We start from the raw sequence: 23,462 nt of genomic DNA on the forward strand, positions 1-23,462 counted from the left end.
GGGCACTTCTCTAAGAATAAAAGAGCTAGGGGGTACCATTTCCCTCTCCCCTGCCCCCAGCCTAGACACACAGATACCTGTGGGAACCAGCGAGGCACCAACACTTGTTACCTAACTTGCTAACAGCATGTCTTGCCACAGCATCCTCCTATATATATGCCCCCTCCAGCTAGGCGTCAACTCAAGCCCAAAGTGGCCCCAGGATGGACCACTAACAACAAAGGGAACAAACCCTGCCCAGGACAGGCAAAAATGAGTAGAGTTTCTCTCCTGAAGCCACAAGTTTATATTAGCCTGGTGCTTCCAAGGCTGTACTTTGTACTATGCTTAAAGGAACCTGTAAAACAGCAAAGCTGGTAAAGAAGAAAATAGAGCCAAGAGACAAAGAGTTGGCTGAGGACCAGATCCACCCTTGCCTGAAGCCCACAAAACTCCCGAACTTCTAGCTCTCTCTCCCTCCAACTGTTTCCCTTCTTTTTCCTTTCTTCTTTCCTTCCTTCCGTCCTTTCTTCCATCTTTCCCTTCCCTCCCCCCCTTCCTTTCCTTCGTTTTACTTATACTTAAATTAGGTTTAGTTGGATTGCCATCAGTTTTAAAAGTCTCTGGTTGTATGGCTGTACTGAACTTTTTTATCTTTATTCAGAAACTTGGAGAACTCGAAATTGGCAAGAATGTTCTATTATACAGGGAAGCATTTCATCCTACAATAAATACAGAGAAGGCAAATGATTTGCCCAAGATTACCTAGTTAGTGCTAAAGCCACAGCTAGCACTTTGTTCTCTAATCTTCTTGCTGTATATATCATATCGTGCTCTCATTTGTACCACTCAGTGCTTAATTGTACCTTTCTTCATACTGTTATTTTAAAAATTGCGCATGTTCCTACTCCTCTGATTTCCTTTAGGAGTTCTCTGATGTCAACAATCAGGGCTCCGATGTCTTCATATCCATATCCTCCCTAACTACTGCCTCTCTACGGTTGCTATTTAACTTGGATCCCCAAAATTGTCTTCTCCACCAACATAACTGCTCTGTGCAATTGCTCACTTGTTAGTTCCTTTGTTCAAGTACATGCCTTTGGGATGATGAACGGGGTTATTAACCTGTGACGAGAAAATATGGCCAGTGGGCCCTGCTGAGAAGCAACTACTCTGTGGCAACCACAAGATGAGACAATGTAGGTGAGACCTCTGGACGGCTGACGTGACATAAGGCTGTGACAACAGAGTGTGACTAGTACACCCCTCGTTAGAACAGGCAATCTTGCTGTTGTTTGCTCTTACCAGCTTTAGAACCAATGATCAGAGCATGCTCTGCTCCCTTGCTCACTGGCATGTTCATGTGTTGCTTTATTATTCTCTGGTCTGCTATTCAATACAAACAGCAATTCAACTGCGATGCAAATTGCTGTGGCTAAATGTGCTTCCATCAACATTAGTTAATGAAAGATTTTTTTTTGGTGAAAAGGGCAGAGCAGTCCTGTGTGTTTTCCTTGGACTGGCTCCAACTATTTAAATGAGCTGATACTAACTCATTATGACATATGGTCATGTGGGAGGGAATCCCATTTAAAAAAGCAGGACATCAGTGGATGAGAAGTGGAGAATCTGGTTGTGTTGTGTTGTTTTGTTTCACTTTGCATTTCTCTGGCACATTCAGGGTAATATATCATGACCATGTTTTTGGCTAAGACAGTCTTGTACTACTTCCTTCAGTTTTTGCAACTAGTGGTCTGGCTGTTTAAGAAGGTTTGACACATTTTTATATTGATTCTGGTTCCTAGTAGCCAAGGGAGCAGATAGGTTGTTTGCTTGTTTATTTGCTTTTAAAAGGAGGATCATGTCCAGCTGTACCTGAGCAACAAATCTATCTAGCAACTTGACCCTTCATAGAAAGATTGGAGATTAAGTTTAGAAAGGAGTAGATTTTCCCTTTCATCTTTGCTGTAAAATATCTCGTCCATATTATAACCCCACTCAGCTGGTAATACAGAAAAAGTTGTAGAAACAAGGGCTTCAGATACAGCAACATTTATAACAGCAGCACTGGACAGAGTAACACTGGCAGCAGAGTATGCCGAATTAATGATAGCAGAGAAAAGCATTTAGCTTCTGGGTTCTATATCTCACTTAGTAATCAATGCTCCTCTTCAGGATTACTCTGTGTCCTGACATTTGCCTAAAAACAATAGATAATGTAAATTCTCAATGAACGTAAGCTCTTTAAAAAGTAAATCTATGTCATTCATCTTTGTGGGTGGCAGTTGTGGTATAATAAAATTCATCAAATAAAAGAGCACACAACAACCCTTCAGAGGTCATAAATGATGGACCTAGCCTCCCACAGTTGTATACTGGATACTCAAGATGTTAGCAACAGGCTAAAGTCAATGCCCAATTTCTCTGTTTCTTTTTGGCTCCCTAGTTATTGGAATCATTAATACTTTAGGGACAGAAAGGACCATCGAAATAACCTAATCCCAGGGTTTTCATCCTTTTTTAAAAACAAGTAGAGGTGCACCTGGGTGGCTCAGTCAGTTAAGCGTCCGATTTTGGCTCAGGTCTCAATCTCACGGTTTGTGGGTTCAAGCCCTGTGTTGGGTTGTGTGCTGCCAGCTCAGAGCCTGGAGCCTGCTTTGGATTCCGTGTCTCCCTCTCTCTCTGTCCCTGTCCCACTAGTGCTCTGTCTCTGTCTCTCTCTCTCAAAAATAAACGTTAAAAAAAACACAGAAAGTTTAAAAAACATTAAAAAAATGAAACAAGTAGAATTCTGTCTTACAAATGAAATCACATACACTTTCCAGTGTATATTATAAATAAAGGCAGTAATTTAAAAGCTGAAGGAAGCTTCTCAGGTGAAAGCAGAAGGGAGGACCTAGGGGCCAGCCTACTGGGACTTCATTTCTATCTTGAGATCAACGCCTGTGATGCCATGGTGGAGCTATTATAAAGCTCCAAATTATGCTGATTGAAAACCACTGATCTAATCCAATCTCCTCGCATTTTATAGATGAGGACTGAGTTCCCAAAGAGCAAAAGTCTCTGTCAATGTCACACAGCTAGTGAACAGAAATGCATGAACCTGAGCCCAGAGCTTCTAAACTGGACCAGGGTCCAATACTTTTTCCTGCACACAAGTGACTGGTATCCTTTGCCTTTCAAGATGTATTGGACAATAGTATTGGACATACTATTCCAAACTCTGTCATAAATGCTTACACATTTTCCAGTGCTTTCCCAAACTTAAAGGAAACTTTGTGAAACCAAATTGTGTAACAATTTGTGAGAAGACCTATAGTTAATTGCTGTCCAAAAGGAAATTCCTCAACCCTGGGAGATGACATTAAAAGATGTGGCTCTGATGGAAAGCAAATACTTAAAACATTGGAAAAGGCAGTTGTTTTTGGCAAGATGTGTTCAACACACAACATACAGAATATCTCACAAAATAAAACAACAACAAATCTGTTTAAATGAACGGCTGACAGCTGAATAGTTCCTCCACTTAGTGATATAATGTTTATCAGCAAATGTTTTTCTATTCTATCACACTAATATATGTAAATGGGATAAATGGATAATAATATAACTTTACATTAACCCAAATATCTCAAAAATAATCAAATGTGTTGTTTTTAAATTAATATATGTAAAACACTTAAAATAGTGTCTGGTACATAGTAAGAATTATATGTTAGCTGTTATTATTTTAAAAATTACCCTTCAGTATGCCTGTTAAAATCAGGAATATGTGTGAAAATATAATCAGATGCATTTTAAAACAAATAAGCAAAAAAAAAAAAAAAAAAAAAAGCCTTCAAGTGTACTGCTTTTAGACTCCATCTATGATTGGTAACTACATTACTGAGAACTCTGCCATATCTACTGCCACCCACTGGTACATATCTGGATATACCACAATGAGTTAAGAGTTTTCTCATCAGGACTGACCACAGAAAACACACAGATTAAAATGAAGAACAACATTCAAAAAGTATGGCTAGCCTCTGTGGTTTGTCTCAGACGCTGAAACAACATACTGGTCTACAGATGGAGCCCAAATAGTCCAATAAATGAAAGGTTTACAATCCACTGTCTGTCTTGGGTATGTGGTAAAACATCCAAATACAGGTACTCATGTTTTATTTGATGCCAATTCATTGCTGGTAAAACTTTCCATCTTGACAACTTTAGAGATTTTAAAACCTCTTCTCCACAAAACTGCTACCCTACAGAAAACAACACAACAATCTACCCCATTCCATCTCAGTCTTGGCCCTGGCTTGGAGAACCACCACGATATAGAACAAAAAATTCTGACTCAGCCAACAAATAAGATTCTTATCATTTTTTATTAGCAACACAAGCAGAGAAAGTAAAAACATACACATTAATCCAAAAGCCACTGTTCTAAATTGGTTTCAGGGCTGTCGTGGTCAATGGAATTAATGTGACAATGAATAAGATGAGCAAGAGAAGTTTATAATCTACTGTAAACGCCACTTCAACAATAAATTTCATATGCTCAAACCTAGGCATAAAATCATACTTCTTTTTACATAAACTATCTCTAAAGTGTGTCCACCTAATAGAAAGTTTGGTTTTTATTTAAATTCCATAGGTAGGAAGGCAGTTTATTTTAGGCCCTATTCTGATTCTATGCTTATAAGTGAGTACGTATTTTTTGGGCCCATAGAAATCCTAGGTATTTGACTTGTTCTTCAATAATCGATTTATGGAAGATACAAAAGTTTGTGCTGGTGTCCTGATGCACCTACTACTAAACCGCATTCAGATTCCTAGGCATTTCAGACTCCTGGGTCTACCCTACATCTATGCTAAATACATTACAGACAAAGTTATGAAAAACAAATATGAAGAACAAATCTTGAAAGCAGTAGAGAGAAACAATAAATTGGTTATGGGGGAAAACAATTAGAATGCTAGTGAAACAGAAATTAAAATAATCTGTTGTCAGCAGACCAACACTAAAACATTGGTTGTGGAAAGTTCTCTAAGAAAAGAGAAGAAATGATTAAAAACGAAAGAATCTTAGAAGTTCAGGAAGAAAGAAAGAACACAGTAATAAAAAATATGCATAAATCCAATAGATTTTCCTTCTCCTATTGAGTTTTAAAATTATGTTTGGTGGCACCTAGGTGATTCAGTAGATTGAGCGTTGGACTCTTGATTTCTGCTCAGGTCATGATCTCACAGTTCGTGGGTTTGAGCCCGACATCGGGCTCTGCTGACAGCACAGAAACTTCTTGGGATTTCTTTCTCTCCCTCTCTGCCCTTCCCCTGTTCTCTCTCTCTCAAAAAGCAAATAAAAATTAAATAAAAAAATAAATAAAATTATGTTTGATGTTAAGACAAAAAAAATTTGAATAGTATCTGACATGGTTCTAAATGCATATAGAGGAAATATTTATAGTACATACATTTATATATATATATATATATATATATATATATATATATGTATATATATGTATACATACACACACACACACACACACACACACACATATACATATACATTTTAATTTTTTTAAGTAGGCTCCACATCCAACATGGGAGCTTGAACTTACGACCCTGAGATCAAGAGTCTCATGCTATACTGACTGGGCCAGCCAGGGCAAAAGAACATGAAGAAAGAAAATTTCTACACTTTAAACTGGTAAAATACAATACTAGTAGACTGTGATAACTCTGTATATACAATGTAATGCTTACAGCAACAACCAAAAGAGTTACACAGAGAGAGATGCACTCAAAAACACAACTGATAAAATGGAATTAAAAAAAAAAAAACAAAAAAAAAATGCTCAAAAAAAAAAAAACCCACAGTAAAGGTGGGGTTAATAAAAGCAGAGAAATAAAAAACACAAAAAATAAACAAAAATGGCAGACTTAACTTCTAACATATCAATGATTACATTATATGAAAATGGTCTAAATATACCAATTAAAAAAATAGAAATTGCCAGATTGGATTAATGACCTCTCTGTCATTAATCCATGACATGATCCAAGGTTCCTGGTTGACTCAGATCAGTTTCAGACTCTTGATTTTGGCTCAAGTCATGATCTCATGGTTCATGGGATTGAGCCCCATGTCAGCACAGAGCCTGCATGGGATACTCTCTCTCTTCCTCTTTGTCCCTCCCCCACTCATGTGCACATGTTCTCTCGTGTTCTCTCTCAAAATAAATAAACTGAAAAAAAAAAAAGAGTCTCTCTCTCTCTCAAAAAAAAAAAATCTGTGATATGATCCATGGACCCCACTATATACTATTTATAAGAAATTCACTTAATTTTTAAAAAAAAATTTTAAATATTTATTTTTGAGAGAGAAAGAGAGAGAGAGAGAGAAAGAGAGAAAGAGAGAGAGAGAGAGAGAGAGAGGCAGAGAGAGAGGGAGATACAGAATCCTTAGCAGGCTTCAGGCTCTGAGTTTCAGCACACAGCCCAAGGTGGGGCTCAAACCCACGAATTGTGAGATCATGATCTGAGCTGAAGTCAGATACTTAACTGAGTGAGCCACATAGATACCCCAAAAAACTCACTTGAAATATACTGATTCAGCAGGGTGAAAGTAAAAAATGAAAAGATACACCATGCAGACATTAATGAAAAAACCATGAATGATAGATCAGTACGAGACAAAGTAGATTTCAAAGCAAAGAAAATTAACAGAAAAAGCAAAGGACATTATATATAATGATAACAAGAGCTAATCTACCAAGAAGACATAGCAATCCTATATATGTATATACCAAAAAACAAATCTGCAAAAACAAAATGTGAAGAAAAAACTGATATAACTGAGAAGAAAAATGGAAAAATGAAAGATTGGTGTTGGAGAAGTCAACATTCCTTTCTCAACAACCAATTGCACAACTAGATAGAAAATCATCAGAATAGATACAAGCACATATCAAAGATTTATTTAAGCATAAATATCAGGAAAACCTTTAAACACTTGGAAACTAAACAACACTAAATAATCTACGGGTCAAAGACAATAATGTCTCAAGGGAGATTTAAAAAAATATCATACACTGAATAAAACGATTATAGGACACAGCCAAATCAGTGTTGACAGGAAAATCTATAGCACTAAATGCATGCATTAGAAAAGAGAAAAGGTCTTAAATGAATATTCTATAACTCAAGAACCCCAAAAAAGAACAAAATAAATCCCAAGCAGCAGAAGGAAGGAAATAACAAATAACAGAGATCAATGAAATTAAGAATGGAAAAACAATAGAAAAAATTAATGAAACAAAGAGCTGGTTCCGTACATAGTTCAAGAAAATTGACAAACCTTTAGCAAGGCTGACCAACAGAGTGATACTGAGACAGAAAAGAGGGTGGAGGGAAATTATCAATATTAGGAATGAAACAGGATATCACTACAAATACTGTAGCTATTAAAAGGATATTAAGGAAGACTACAAGCAACTTTTCATATATAAATTTGAGAACATGGATGAGGCAAATCACTTCTTTAAAAAGTACAAAGTGCTATAAGTCACCCAATATAAAATACATAATTTGACTAGCCTGTAAGTGTTAAGGAAATGGGATTTATAATTGTAAAACTCCCGTAAGAATTCCCTGTGATTTCTACCAAATGTTTAAAAAAGAATTAGCATCAATTTTACACAATCTCTTCTAGAAGACAGAAAAAAAGGGAATACTTCCCAATTCATTTCATCATGCCAGTATTCCCCTAGTACCAAAAATATAACTAAAAAAAAAAATAAAGAAAAAAACCTGCAGCTCTCTCCTAAATACAGATGCGGAAATCCGTAACAAAATTTTAGCAAATAGCATTTAACAACATATAAAAAGAATTATATATCATGACTAAGTTGGTTTATTCTAAGGATGCAAGGTTGACTCAATATTCAAAAATCAATCTCCATAATCTATCATCTTAACAGGGTAAAGAAGAAAATCACATGATTATATCAATTGATATATAAAAACTACTCCACAAAATTCATAATACTCATGACTTTAAAAAACAAATTCAGAAAAGAAAATACAAGGGAATTTCCTCAATTTAATAAAGAGCACCTACAAAAAAACCTTACAACTAACATTATACTTAATGGTGAAAAAGGGAATGTTTTCCCCTTAAGATCAGAAATAAGGCAAGAATGCTCTTTCTCACAATTCTTAGTTATTATGGTTTTGGAAGATCTCTCCAATACAATACAACAAAGAAATAAAAGGTATACAAATCAGAAACAATGAAACAAAAATGCCTCTATCTGCCGATGACATGATAGTCTTCATAGAAAATCTCAAAGAATTTGCCAAAAAAAACCCCACCAAAAACAAAAACTCAAAATAAAAACCAGCTCTTGGAATCAATAAGTGAGTTCAGCCAGGTCACAGGATACAAGATAAACATATAAAAACTGATCATATCTCAACATACTAAGAATGAATATGTGAAGACCAAAATTAAAAACTATAGTACCAGTTGAAAAGACCCTTCTCCCCCAGTGAAATACCTAAGTGTAAATTTAACAATACACGTAAAGGACTTGCATGCTGAAAGACACAAAACAACGGTGAGACATCTTGTGATCCTGGACTGGAAGACTCGCAGCATAAAGTTATCAATTCTCTCTAAATCAATATAAAGGACAATATTATTCTAAAATCTGTATGGAAAGAAAATGAAACAAGAGTAGCTAAAACAGTTTTTAAAAAGAAGAGTGAACTGGGAGAAATCAGTCTATTCAATCTCTATGTTTATTACATAGCTACAGGAATCAAGACTGTGTGGTCTTTGTGAAGGTATATATGCATAGATTAATGAAACAGATGGAGAATACAATCACTGAAATGGAGAACAGATTAGTGGTTGCCATGAGTTAAGGATGGATTGAGGGTAGAAGAAAAGTGGGTGTAGCCATAAATGGTACCATGAAGGATCTTTGTATCCATGGAAATGTTCTAAATCTTGACTGTATCAATGTCAATATCTTGGTTGTGTTATTATACAATAGTTTTGCAAGATATTTCTATTGGGGGAGAATGGGTAAGGGGATCTTTATATATTATGGGATCTCTCAATAGTTTCACAACTTCATGTGAATAGAAAATTATCCTCATAATAAAAAGTTCAATGAAACTACTGTCATTTAACATAGTATTGGAAGTCCTAGCTATAGCAACCAGACAACAAAAGGAAACAAAAAGAATCCAAATCAGCAAGAAGTTAAATTTTCACTATTTGCAGATGAGATAATACTCTATATAGAAAACCCGAAAGACTCCACCAAAAAACTGAATTCAGTAAATGAATTCAGTGAAGTCACAGGATAAAAAAATCAATGTGCAAATGTGCAGAAATCTGGACCATCTTTTCAATAACTGGTGTTGGGAAAACTGGACAGCAAAATGCAAAAGAATGAAACTGGACCACTTTCTTACACCATACACAGAAATAAATTCAAAATGGATGAAAGACCTAAATGTGAGACATGAAAACACTAAAATCCCAGAGGAGAACACAGGCAGTATCCTCTCTGACATCGGCCACAGTAACTTCTTTCTAGATATGTCTCTGGAGGCAAGGGAAACAAAAGCAAAAATAAACTATTAGAACTCCATCAAAATAAAAAACTTCTGCACAGCAAAAGAAACTATCAACAAAACTGAAAGACAGCCTATGGAATGGGAGAAGATATTTGCAAATGACATATCTGATAAAGGGTTAGTATCCCAAATATATAAAGAACTTATAAAACTCAACACTGAAAAACAAAACAAACCAATTCAAAAATGGGCAGAAGACATGCATAGACATTTTTCCAAAGAAGACATACAGATGTCCAGTAGACACATGAAAATATGCTCAACATCACTGATCATCAGGGAAATACAAATCAAAACCACAAGATACATCTCACATCTGTCAGAATGGCTAAAATAAAAAACCACAAGAAACAACAAATGTTGTCAAGGATGTGGAGAAAAAGGAATACTAAGGCACTGTTGGTGGGAATGCAAACTGGTGTAGCCATGGTGGGAAACAGTGTGGAGGCTCCTCAAAAAATTAAAAATAGAACTATCATATGATCCAGTAATTCCACTACTAGTATTTACCTAAGGAATATGAAAACACTAATTCAAAAAGTTAATATGCACTCCTATATTTACTGTGGCATTTTTTAAAATAGTCAAATTACTGAAGCAGCCCAAGTGTCCATTGATAGATAAATGCATATAGTATACACACATACACACACAAACACACACACACACGCAGGAATATTATTCAGCCATAAAGAGTGAAATTTTTCCATTTGTAATAACATGGATGGAGCTAGAGAGTACTATGCTAAGTGAAATAAATCAGAGAAAGATAGATATATGTTTTCACTCCTATGTGGAAGTTGAGTGACTTAACAGAAGACCATGGGGAAGGAAGGAAAAAAAAATAGTCAAAAACAGAGAGGGAGGACAACCATAAGAGACTCTTAAATACAGAGAACTGAGGGACTGGGGGGACGGGGAAAATGGGCAACGGGCATTGAGGGGGGCACTTGTTAGGACGAGCATTGGGTGTTGTATGTAAGTGATGAATCACAGGAACCTACTCCTGAAGCCAAGAGCATACTGTATACACTGCATGTTAGCTAACTTGACAATAAATTAAAAAAAAAAAAAAAAGAAACAAAACAAATGAGCAAAGGCAATAAAACAAAAAAAACAAAAAAAAAAAAAAAGAGGGAGGTAAACCAAGAGACAGAGTCTTAAATATGGAGAACAAACTGATGGGGGTGGGGGCAGGGGTAAAATAGGTGATAGGGATTAAGGAATGCACTTGTGATGAGCACCAAGTGATGTATGGAAGTGTTGAATCACTATATTTTACACCTGAAACTAATATTACACTATATGTTAACTGGAATTTCAATAAAAGCTTAAAAAATAAAAAATCAGAATGGCTTTAGACAAAATAATAGATAATGGATATTAGAGTGAATTGATTAATTAATTACTTTTTGAGGTCAGTATCTCAACATCCGCCCTTTCCTATCCATCTTCATTGTAACTGCCCTAGCCTACACAGCCATCTTCTCTTTTCTAGACAACTATAGTTAACCCATATTTCTAAAGGAAAGTATATGGCTTGACACTGTACTACTATTAAAATAAAAGAAATAAAAAAATAAAAACACCTTGGACATGCTGAAGAATACACAGCATGAGCTTTAGTGTAAGAATCACTTGGATATATAACCATATCCACATATTCCTCTTTCCTTCACTCTCAAATGGGGACAAAAATGCCAACATTATGGAACTGTTATACTGATTGTATGAAATAATATACATAGCTTTTTTAGTTAATAGTAATCATCATTATTATTTCATCACACCTGTACAAAGATATAATTATTTATTAATTATGAATATAAATTGTGTTGATGATTAGAGAGCCCTGCAAGAGAGATATAATTAGGTATAGCCACACACTGACAGGATAGAGACCAGTTTTTTCTCAGATACTATATTCTGTTCTGAAGACACGGACTCTAAGTTATTATTCCCTCCCCCTCCCATATCTTATAACTGGAAATTAAGTCCTTTGTTGATCTGAATTTACAGGAATCACTATAGCAGAGTGGTGTGAAACACACTATGCAGTTTTTATTAAATCCAAAATGGATGCGATGGGGAGAAAACTTGTTACTAACACTTCCAGAAAAGCAATGGTATCTTCAAGTTCCATAAATTCCATTTCAAAAAGTGTTCTGAAATTCTCATCCAAATTACAATAGTGTCCTACCTGTGTTCTCTACCCTCAGTGTCTCAGCACTCAACCTCTCCCCTAGACTGCCCAGAGTGATGAATCTAGAACATTTGCTATGTCACTCTTTGCTCAAGGATGTTCTGTGGCTTTGAAATAGTTACAGTATTGGATTCCATCTGTGCTGCCATAAGTGACCGATTGGTCATGACTTCCTAGAGTGTGTATGGTCATGTACTCCAGGGATATGTCTGAGCTCAGTGGAAGGTCTTAAATTCAGTTTTGATGTCTTCCATGAATGTATGGGCAGGGGAGAATGGTGAAATGTAGATGTCTAGTATTTCCCATGTTGAGATAAAGTCCAAACTCCTTGGTACATTATTTATAAAGGATCTTTCCAAAGTTTACTTCCAAGACCATTATCTTTTATCATCACTTCAATATCTCCTTATGTTATCTGTAATGTCCTTCCTGAACTTCACTAATTAGAAAATATCTAACCACTCTTCAAATCCCAGCTTAACAAATATCCTCTGTAGACTTTCACAAACCATCCCATGTCCAAACACCATTCATACTCCTGGAAACATTGCTTTGGTTTCTGTGTTCACAGAGTAATTTATTATTTATTCCATTATAGTTAATTGTTATACATTTGAAACTGTAACCAAATTCACACTCTGATAAGTACCATGTTCAGGAACTTTAGCTCAGAATATTGTATATGCTAAAGAAACATTACTGAGTAAAGGGATTTGTAAGAAAACAATAAAAGCCAAATTTCTTAATAAACATTCATAGAGTAAGCGGATAAGAGAAAGAAGAAACGTTTACTCCTACTTTGCTGTATTCTAGTTTTCACATCTATATACCAGCTGGAGAGGTTAAGAGCTCACTATCTTGGGCCGATTTAGAAACATCACAGATTTGATATATGTCCCTCAAGAGAGGAACATTAGATGACAAACAAGATGATACAAAATAGGGAAATAATATCAGCATTTCAAAGTAATTATTCTGAAGCTATAACTATAATTTACTACATTACATTTTATACTATTCTTCTAAATGTTACCCCCTTCTAATATTTCTGAAATAATTGAGACTTCCTATTCCAAAAGTAGTTATCCTCTGGGGCACCTGGCTAGCTTAGTCAATGGAGCATGTAGCTTAATCTCAGGGTTGTGGGTTCAAACCCCGTGTACAGATTAGTTAACAACAAATTCTTTTTTTAAAAAAGACCCAAACAAAACAAAACAAAAAGTAGTTATCCTCTGGCAAAAGTCAGAAGAATCTAGTCATATCTACAATTGGGATAACTTGACAATTAGGATAATAATGGCAAAACCCATGACTATACAAGCCAATCAGTAATGTTCAAGTTTATGGCCAAGTTTCTACCAAGCCCATTCAAATGGTATGGTTTACTCAGTAGAGTGGAAAACACCAGAATGACAATCAGAAGATGTGGGTTCTAATTCTTCCTCTGCTATTAGTTAGCTAATGGATTTATAAAAATGACCACTTAATCTTTCTTAGCCACAGTGATTACATCAGTAAAATAATGGGAGTAGCCTAGATTATTGCAAAGATCCCTCCAGCGCTGAATCTTTAAGCGCTGTACTTTGGCGGATTGTTGCAAGGTCTCTACATATTAGTCGTTGTCTGTGAGTTGACATACTCAATCTGTATGAGTAACAACTACCCAGAGTTAATATGGACGACAATCACCCCCAAAAAACTTTTTAGAAGCCTAAACAGATTCTTCACTTAGTTTAAGTAATTATTCATATTGTTAGGACTGTTTATAGATAACGAACATGTGACAAATTCATTCTCATTCACCTCTGATATCTATCTGTTTTCTTTTACACCCAGGGTAAATACACTTCAGATAATTACAAATCTTCCCTTTTTGTTCTTCAAATCCTCACAATTACAGTAATTCTTCTATATCTTCTTATTCAGAGTCCTTTTTACATTCCAATAAATAAGTTAAATCAACTGTTTCATCTGGAAGTAGAAAAACAGCACAAAATGGATTTTTACACATGGATTAAATAACACAAATATTTTCATTTGCCAGATCAGTTTCTTTCCTTGTCAGTGTCAAGGCAATAGGAAAAAAAAAAGAAAAAAAAAGAAAGAAAAAAAAAACCCAAAAAACAAAAAAAACAAGACCAAGAATGTTTTCAAAGGATAGTTCTCCCCCAAATGAGGCATTATACAGATGATCTACAGGGCATTTGAGTACACCAAACCCAGTTCACGAAGAGGTGGGATTGGGATTTTAGTGGTTTTAGTCCTTTACTATTAATGAGAATTTAAAATGTGTGTCTCATGCAAATAGAAGGGATTAAAGAATACTAAACTAACTGGCAACAGAAAAATAAGAGTAAACCCAAACAGTTTCCAATGTAAGATTATAGCATGAAAAGAAAAATCTTAAATGAGTGTTTTCTTTGGTGTTCTGTTCCGATGGCAAATGGTTTTCATGGATACCTCACATACAGGTCATTGCTTCCTTTAATTAGTAACTTTTGTTTAAACGTAAAAAATTTTCAAAGTTATTTTTAAAACCGATTACAACTGCCTAGTCCATTAACAAATTGTCATATTAACACTGGCTACATTGTACTGCTTATCTTTAAAGGTTACTCGATTCATTTTCATAGATTTTAATTAACTTTTCTTTTCCCATTAGGGTTGATCATGAAACAGTGACAGAGGCATTTTGTCTTTTTTTTTTTTTTTTTTTTTTTTTTTGGCTTCTAGATCTACAGCATTTTGACTGAAAAATAGGACAGAAAATGCAAAAGATGTGGATGGTGGTGACTTGTAGCTATATTCAAAGAATCCATGCTCTGTGACCTCAACCAGCACACTGACTCAATCAATTTCATGTTGCCACCATACTTCTGGAAGTCTCTTTATAACTCTTATTTCCACCAGCAGCTTCTCTTATTTGCATTAGCTGGGAACTGTACATATAATCATAACTGACAGGCTAGAGGGAAGTTTAGGCTTATAAAACAGAGAAAGGAAAGGAAAATGCTCATTGTTTAGATTCCCTAAAGTAGAAACTGTGATCTTTGGGAAACAGAATGTCCTATACTTGCAATCTAATCCATAAGGTTTAGGCAAGTGTACAAGTTTGTAACAGACTCAAGGGTTCTACTCCAAACAATGACCTCTTTTCCCAGCACTTTCATATGTGAATATATGTGGAAACCATGTATGTGGCTCTTGGACACTATGTTATTATATATATGTGTGTATATATATGTTTACACACACATATATATACACAAATACATGTGTATATGTACGTGTGTGTGTGTATATATATACATGATCTCTATTCAAATGCCATCTTATCAGAGAGGACTTTTCTGATCTAAAAAGATCTATAACACTACTTACACACTCTTCTCTGTTATCATTACTTCCTGTACTCTTACCTTACTTTGATACTGATATATATATATTTATCAATATCAAAGGCTGTATCTAAATACAAACAGATGTGGTTCATTTTCAAAATAAATAGGTGCTCTAAAGAAAATAACAATATACTAAGAAAAGATTAATAAATATGACAAGTTACAGGGTAACCGAAATAACAGAAAACTAGAGAAAGAAGAGGAGGAGATAGAGTGAGAAAGAATAGCAAAAGACACATCGGAAGGATTGCTATTCCTATAGCATTTCCCCCTTCTCCCAAAGTAGATCTCATTTTTAAGTCCTGTCCTCACATATGCAACCCTTCCTTCAACACTTCCACTGGCTCTCTCTGCGCTCTATTAAAGCTCTCCTTCCTACAGTCTCAGCTCCAGTCCTACTTGCTTCTCTATGCCATTAACTCTACCTCAGGTTCTTCGCCAGAAAGGATCCTTCTGCCTAGAACAAACTTTCCATTCAATCCTTCACTTTATTTAGGTCTCTGCTCATATTGGAAAGGACTTCCCTGATCTAAAATCATCTAAAACAGTACACACATCTGTCCCTTCCAACTCACACTGCTTTAATTTCTTCTAGTCCTTTTTGACATACAGAATTTACCTTTCCATCTTTTAACCGTTTATGATCTTTTCCCTTCACCCTCCATGAGAATGTAAGCGTCATGATAACACAGTTTTGTTTGTTCAGGTCACTAGTTATCTCAGGCATCTAGAGCAGTGCCAGGCACAAAGAGGGTACTCAGTAAATACTGGATAAATTAATGACTCTAATTCTAGCCTTCTTACTAATGTAAAATTGAACTTTACACACCAGAAATTACATCTCATTTCATAACTTCATTTTCCTCCAACACCAACTTAATGCTGCTCAAAATACCTTACTCGACTTCCCGATGCATTCACACTATAATCTACATTCCCTTTAAGAGCTCTACTTAATTTTCCGGTCTTATTTTTCACCATCCCTTTTCATATTCTAAATTCTACTCATATTAAACTCTTTGTATATGGGGTGCCTGGGTGGCTCAGTTGGCTGAGCGTCCGACTTCGGCTCAGGTCATGATCTCAGAGTCCATGAGTTTCGAGCCCCACATCGGGCTCTGTGCTGACAGCTCAGAGCCTGGAGCCTGCTTCAGATTCTGTGTCTCCCTCTGTCTCTGCCCCTCCTGGCTCATGCTCTCTCTCTCTCTCTCTGTTAAAAATAAACAAACATTAAAAAAAAATTAAAAAAAACTCTTTGCATATCTACAGTGTAGTATGCTCCCTTCAACTTCTATGTCCAAGTTTGTTTTTTTCTGCCTAGAGTGCCCTATCTACCCCTTTTACCCAGTCTAGCTCTTACTTGTCCATCTGGGCTTAGATTCCCTTTGTAACTGCTCTCATCGTCACTACCCTGTGCTTGGCTTAACATACCACTTTCACACTATTTTAAAAAAAATATTAATGATCTCCTTATTTATCTGCCCTGCCTCCCATTGCATCAGGGCTCTTTGGGGACTAGAAAGTGTCTCTGTGCACTTATTCAACATAGAACCTGGAGCCCAGTCAACACTTAATGAATATCGACTAGTGAATGTATAAATTTGTATCAAAAACTAAAGTATTCTGGTTTTTGAGACTTGAGAGCTTGCTAAACCATGACCTGAGAATATTGGGAGACATATGATGATACTGCAAAGACTAAGATCACAAATTTCCACATTACAGCCTTCATTTTCAATAAGATACATAATCAAATATTTGTTATATGTAATGTCAAATATACAGCTGAGATATTTTAAACTTGGTAAAGCATTTGGAGAAGTAAATATTATGTAATTGGGAAGGGCTAAGCATGAGTCATTTTTTTTTTTTCAAAATGTAACCTTGGTTAATATTTCAAGATTGGCCTATAAACTGAAACTCCTTGCCTGTAACTGACTTTAAACCTTTTAAAACCAAAATGTTAAATCGTGTATCTTGAACTTCATAGCATAAATAATACAAATGTGTTTAAGTGAACTTAGAGATTCCACTATGATAGTACCCCTCAATCATCCCCCTTCTCCCATCAGTAGGGTGAGCATTTGGGTGTCCATTTTCCCACATGGAGATGGATTTGCACTTTGCTTCATCAGGTCTCCCTTGGGCCAAGAACACATTTTAGACATAATTATGGGAGCAGTCTGTGGCAGTGGAAAACCAAAGTTAACTGAACCACATGGAAATAAAACCCATGTCATTGGTGTCATTACCAGTACACTCTAACCAACAGAGTTAACCTCAATGTAAATACCAGGCAAAAATAGCACAACACTCCATCCTTTGGAGAAATCAGTCCCTTTGGAAAGAATGCAATAAGAAGGAAACACCTGGACTCATATTTTATGGACCAAAAGAGGGCACAATTACTGACTTTTTAAAAGTTGTACATGTATGTAAAAAAACTAAAAGAGTTGGAAAAAGTTTACAGTGAACAGTAAGTTTCATGACCTATATAAAGAAAAAGGATTGTGAAGAAGGAATTAGTGAAGGTAAAATAAAAACTTTCATTTTTTTATTCTTAAATAATCTAACAGATAATGGTTTGTTCAAAATAATAATAGCAACAATGTATTATGTATGCTTATGTATGTACTTATGTGCATATGTATATACATGCGCATATATCTATGCTTATATGTGCTTACATATAAGTGAAATGAATGACAATAATGATATAAAAGATGAAAAGGAGGAAAATAAGGATTATTTTGTAATTTATAAGGCACTTATACTACCAGTGAAGTGGTACAGTGTTATTTGAAAGCAGACCTGTATTAGTTCTGAATATATATTATAAACTCTAGGGCAAACACTACATAAAAGAAAAAATACATAACTAATATACTAAGAAAGAGAGACAATGCAATCATATAAAATACTAAAACCTAAAAAAGGGAGAAAAAGAGTGGAAGAAAAAATAGGAACAACGAACAGGAGCAACAAATAGAAAACAGTAACAATATCGTAGATATTAACCCAATCATATCAAAATCACTTTGAATATCAATGGTCTAAATGCAGAGAGAGATTTTTAGAGTACATCAAAAAACAGTGACCCAACTATATGTTATTTACAAAGAATACACTTTAAATATAAAGATATATATAGATTATAAGTAAATGGATGGAGAAAGTAAACCATGCTACCAGTAATTAAAAGGCCCAGGAATAGCTATATTAATTTCAGACAGAGCAGACTTCAAAGCAAGGAAAGTAATTAGAAATAAAGAACGGAAGTATATAATGATGATGGGATCAAGTTTCCAAGAAGACATAGCAATCATTAACATGTATGTACCTAACAACAGAGCATCAAACTACATGAGACAGAACTGTAGAACTACAAAGATAAATAGATGCACCCACTATAATAGCTGGAGACTTCAAAAACCCTCTATCAAAAATGGACAGATTCAGTGGCAGAAAATCAGTAAGAATGGACTTGAAATCAACACCATTAATGAACTGGATATAGTTGACATCAATAGACTACTTCATCCAACAACAGCAGAACACATAATCTTCTCAAGCTCACATAGAACACTCACCAGGATAGACCACATTCTGGGCCATAAATGATATCTTAACAAATTTAAAAGATTAGAACATACAATGTCTGTCTTCAGACCATAATGGGAATCAAACTAGAAACCAGTAGTAGAAAGCTAACTTGAAAATCCCCAATATGTGGATATAAAACAACACACTTCTAAATAACACATGGATCCAAGGAAAAATATGAAGAGAAATTAGGAAATATTTTGAATTAAGTAAAAATAAAAGTAGCACTTATCAAAATTTCTGGGATGCTGTGAAAGCACTGCTTACAGGAAAATTTATAGTATTGAATGCATATATTAGCAAAGGAGGATCAAAAAAATCAGTAATTTAACTTTCTACCTTAGAAAACTAGAAAAAGAGAAGCAAATTAAACTCGAAGTAAGCATAAGAAAAGAAATAATAAGAAATAGAGCAGATACCAATGAAATTGAAAACAGGGAATCAATAGAGAAAAAAAAATCAATGAAACCAAAAGCTGGTTCTCAATAAAGATCAATAAAATTGAAAAGCTTCTAGACAGGTTAACTAAGAAAAATAGGGCACAAATTACTAACATTGGAAATTAAAGAGGAGGCATCACTATTTCCATCACTTTTATCCCAGAGAAATAAAAAGGATAAAGAAATACTGTAAGTAGCTCTATGCCCCCAAATTTGAGAACCTATAGGTGAAACAGACCAGTTCCTTAAGAAATAAAATCTACCCAAACTCACACAAGAATAGATAATATAAATAAGTCTAGACCTTTAAAAGAAATTTAATGGATAATAATAAACCCCATCCCCAGAACATAAAGCACCAGGCCCAGATGAGTTCACAGGTGAATTTAATTATAAGGAAGAAATTATACCAACTTTATATAATCTCTTTCAGAGGATAAAAGCAGAGGGAGTACTTCGTAACTCATGAGACCATAAGATTCTAATACTGAGAGTAGCAAATAATTACAAGAAAACTACAGATCAATATCTTATGAACACAGACGCAAAAACTTCCAACAAAATATTCAGAAAATGAATCCAATAATGTATAAAAAGAATCTTATACCACAACCAAGTGAGATTCATACCAGGTATGTATGGCTGGTTTAACATTTAAAAATCAACTAATGTAAGCCATCACATCAACAGACTAAAAAAGAAAAATAACATGATCACATCAATAGATAACAAAAAGCACTTGACAAAATCTAATACCTGTTCATGAAAAATTCTGAGAAAAACAGGAATAGAGTGGATTTTTTTTTCTCAACCTGATACAAAAAAAATTATAGCTAATGTCATCCGTACTGGTGAGAAACTTGAAGCTTTCCCACTTAGGATGTTCCCTCTCATCATTCCTTTTCTTTCTTTTTTTTCTTAATGTTTATGTATTTATTTTGAGAGAGATGGAGAGAGAGAGAGAGAGAGAGTGAGAGAGAGCGAGTGAAAACACACAAGCAAGGGAGAGGCAAACAGAGGGGAGAGAGAGAGAATCCCAAGCAGGTTCCACAGTTATCTCAGAGCCCATCATGGGGCTCAATCCCACGAACTGTGAGATCATGATTTAAGCTAAAATCAAGAATCGGATGCTTAACTAACTAAGCCACCCAGACACCATAGCCATTACTTTTCTATATCATTTTGGATCTTTGCTAATGCAAGCAGACAAGAAAAAGAAAAGTTATGCAGATTGGGGAAGGAAGAAGTAAAAAAAACCCAACAAACTGTCTTTATTAATAGATGACAAGATCACATATGTAGAAAATCTGAAAGAATATACAAGAAAAACAATATATATATATATCTAGATATATATATCTATATATCTATATCTATATCTATATCTATATCTATATCTATATCTATCTAGATATGTATATCTATATATCTATATCTATCTATCTATCTATCTCCGGGAACTAATAAATAACTATAGGCAAGGTTGCAAGGATACAAGGTTATTATACAAAGATCAACTGCTTTCCTATATACCATCAATGAACAAATTGAATTTGAAATTTAAAACATAATACTATTTACATTAGCATCCCCAAAATGAAATACTAAGGTATAAATTTAATGAAAGATATACAAGATCAATTTGAGGAAAATGATAAAACACTGATGAGCAAAATCAAAGAAAAACTAGATCAATGGAGAAATATTACATGTTCACAGATAGAAAGGTTCAAATTGTCAAGATGTCAGTTCTTCCCAACTTTATCTATAGATTCAGTGAAATCCCAGTTAAATCCCAGCAACAGTATTTATTTTATGGACACTGACAAACTGATTCTACAGTTCCTATGAAGAAGCAAAAGATCCAGAATAGTCAACACAATATTGAAGGAGAACAAAGTCAGAAGACTGATGCTTCCTGACTTCAAGACTTACTATAAAGCTAAAGTAATCAGGGCAGTGTGTTATTGGTGCAAGATTAGATCCATAAAATCTTAAACTGAGAAATAACCCACATAAATATAGTCAACTCGTCTTTGATAAGGGAGAAAAGACAATAATGGAACAAAGATAGTCTCTTCAGCAAATGGCACTTCAACAACTGGAATTTTTACACGCAAAAGGTGTATCTAAACACAGACCTCACATCCTGCACAAAAGTGAACTCAAAATGGATCACGGACCTACATGTAAAATAAAACACTATAAAATTCCTAGAAGATAACATATAGGAGAAAATCTAGATAACCTTGGATACAATGATTTTTTTTTTTTAGATACAATACCAAAGACATGACTCATGAAATTAATAATTGATATGATGGACTTTATTAAAATTAAAAACTTCTCTGTGACAGACAACATCAAGAGAATCAGAAGACAAGCACAGACCGGGAGAAAATATCTGCAAAAGATATCTGACAGAGGACTGTTACGTGAAATATATAAAGAACTCTTAAAACTCACAATGAGAAAACAAACATGATTTAGAAATGGGCCAAAGACCTTAAAAGATATCTCAACAAAGAAGATATAGAGCATATGGAAAGATACTTCATATAATATGCCATCAAGGAAACACAAATAAAAACAATGATGTGATATTCCAATGCATATCTACTTGAACAACCAAAATCTGGAATACTGACAACAGCAAATGCTGGCAAGGATGTGGAGCCGTAGGAATGGTAATGAATTGCTGGTGGGAATGCAAAATGGTACAGCAGCTTTTGACGACAGTTCGGCAGTTTCTTACAAAACTAAACAAACTCTTACCATGTAGTTCAACGATAGTGCTCCTTGGTATTGACCCCCAAAAAAGATGAAAAGTTATGTCCACACAAAAATATGCACATGGATGTTTATAGCAGCTTTATTCATTATTGTCAAAACTTGGAAGTAACCAAGATGCCCTTCAGTAGGTGAATTGATCAACTGTGGTCCATCCAGACAATGAAATATTACTCAGCACTGAAAAGAAATGAGCTATCAAGCCACAGAAAGACATAGAAGAACCGTAAATGCATATTACCAAAGTAAAAAAAAAAAAAAGCCAATCTAAAAAGGTTACATACTGCATGATTTAGACCATATGACATTCTGGAAAAGGTAAAAACTATGGAGGCTGTGAAAAGATCAATGGTGCCAGCGGACTGTGGGTGGAGAGGGAAAAAAAGGCAGAGCACAGAGGATTTTTAAGGCACTGAAAATACTCTGAATGGTATTATAGCAATTGATACGTGTTATTATAAACTTGTCCAAACTCACAGAATGTACAATACCAAGGGTGAACCCTAATATAAAATATGGGTTTTGCGTGAGTATGATGTGTCAGTGTAGGTTCATCAAATGTAAAAATGTACCACTCTGTTAAGGGAGGTTGATAATGCAGGAGGCTTGTGTGGGGGCAGAAGGAATACAGGAAATCTCTGTACCTTTGTATCAATTTTGCTGTGAATTGAAACTGCCCTAACATATTTTCAAAAGTAACCTTCATTCCCCAATACTCAAATATTGACTCCCCATCTCTTAGGTAACCACAAGCCAACTTCTATTACCACTTTCTAAATTTCATTTCCAACTCATTGTATTAGCATGTTCGTATGTGATGTGTGTGTATATGTGCACAGTCCTCTCTTTGTTTTTTTTTAACAAATGTTGCAAGTATATATATACTTTTTAAATGTGCTTTTTAATGTGTAAATCTTTGATCTACTTGGCATTAATTTCATTGAAAAAAGTGTGGTATGGTTCATAATCTTTTTATTTTTTTTTAAAGATAAATGGCTAGTTGACTTAAAACCATTTATAAAATTACCGAAATTTTACCTACTTGTTTGAAATGAAATCTTTTTGGGAACTAAACTCTGTATATATTTGAGCATATATCCAGGAACACTGCTGTTCCTATAATCTGTTTGCATGGTCATTTACTACTACCATTAATTTAATGTTGATTTGTGTTTTAATAACTCAGAAGTGGTATAAGAATCTAACAACGAATTATGTGGTAGGTGACATAGAATGGTAGATGGGGCATTGTGTTATGAATACCATAAACTATAATTCACGGGGTACTTTCATCAACCCTGAATCTCAGTATTTACATAGAAAATAGGGAAAAAAACCTTTGGTGTAACAATCAAGTAAAAAGCATGAACACATTATTGCTATATGCATGGGAAAGCACAT

General features: G+C 34.8%; 1 protein-coding gene across 13 annotated transcripts in view; it reads right to left on the reverse strand.

The window, feature by feature from the left end:
* The window catches only part of CEP128 (centrosomal protein 128), a 388,434-nt gene that overhangs the window by 79,471 nt on the left and 285,501 nt on the right, over nucleotides 1–23,462 (reverse strand). The window contains exon 20 of one of the 13 annotated variants that reach the window (XM_042990266.1): nucleotides 13,641–13,798. The exons of the other annotated variants lie outside the window; for them this stretch is intronic. Coding sequence (XP_042846200.1) covers nucleotides 13,746–13,798 — 53 coding nt within the window. The 3' untranslated portion in view covers nucleotides 13,641–13,745. Of the gene's footprint in view, nucleotides 1–13,640; nucleotides 13,799–23,462 lie in introns of those variants that run through there. 13 annotated transcript variants of the gene reach the window in all.

This window comes from Panthera tigris, chromosome B3 (genome assembly GCF_018350195.1).
Source record: "Panthera tigris isolate Pti1 chromosome B3, P.tigris_Pti1_mat1.1, whole genome shotgun sequence".
Taxonomy (NCBI): Eukaryota; Metazoa; Chordata; class Mammalia; order Carnivora; family Felidae; genus Panthera; species Panthera tigris.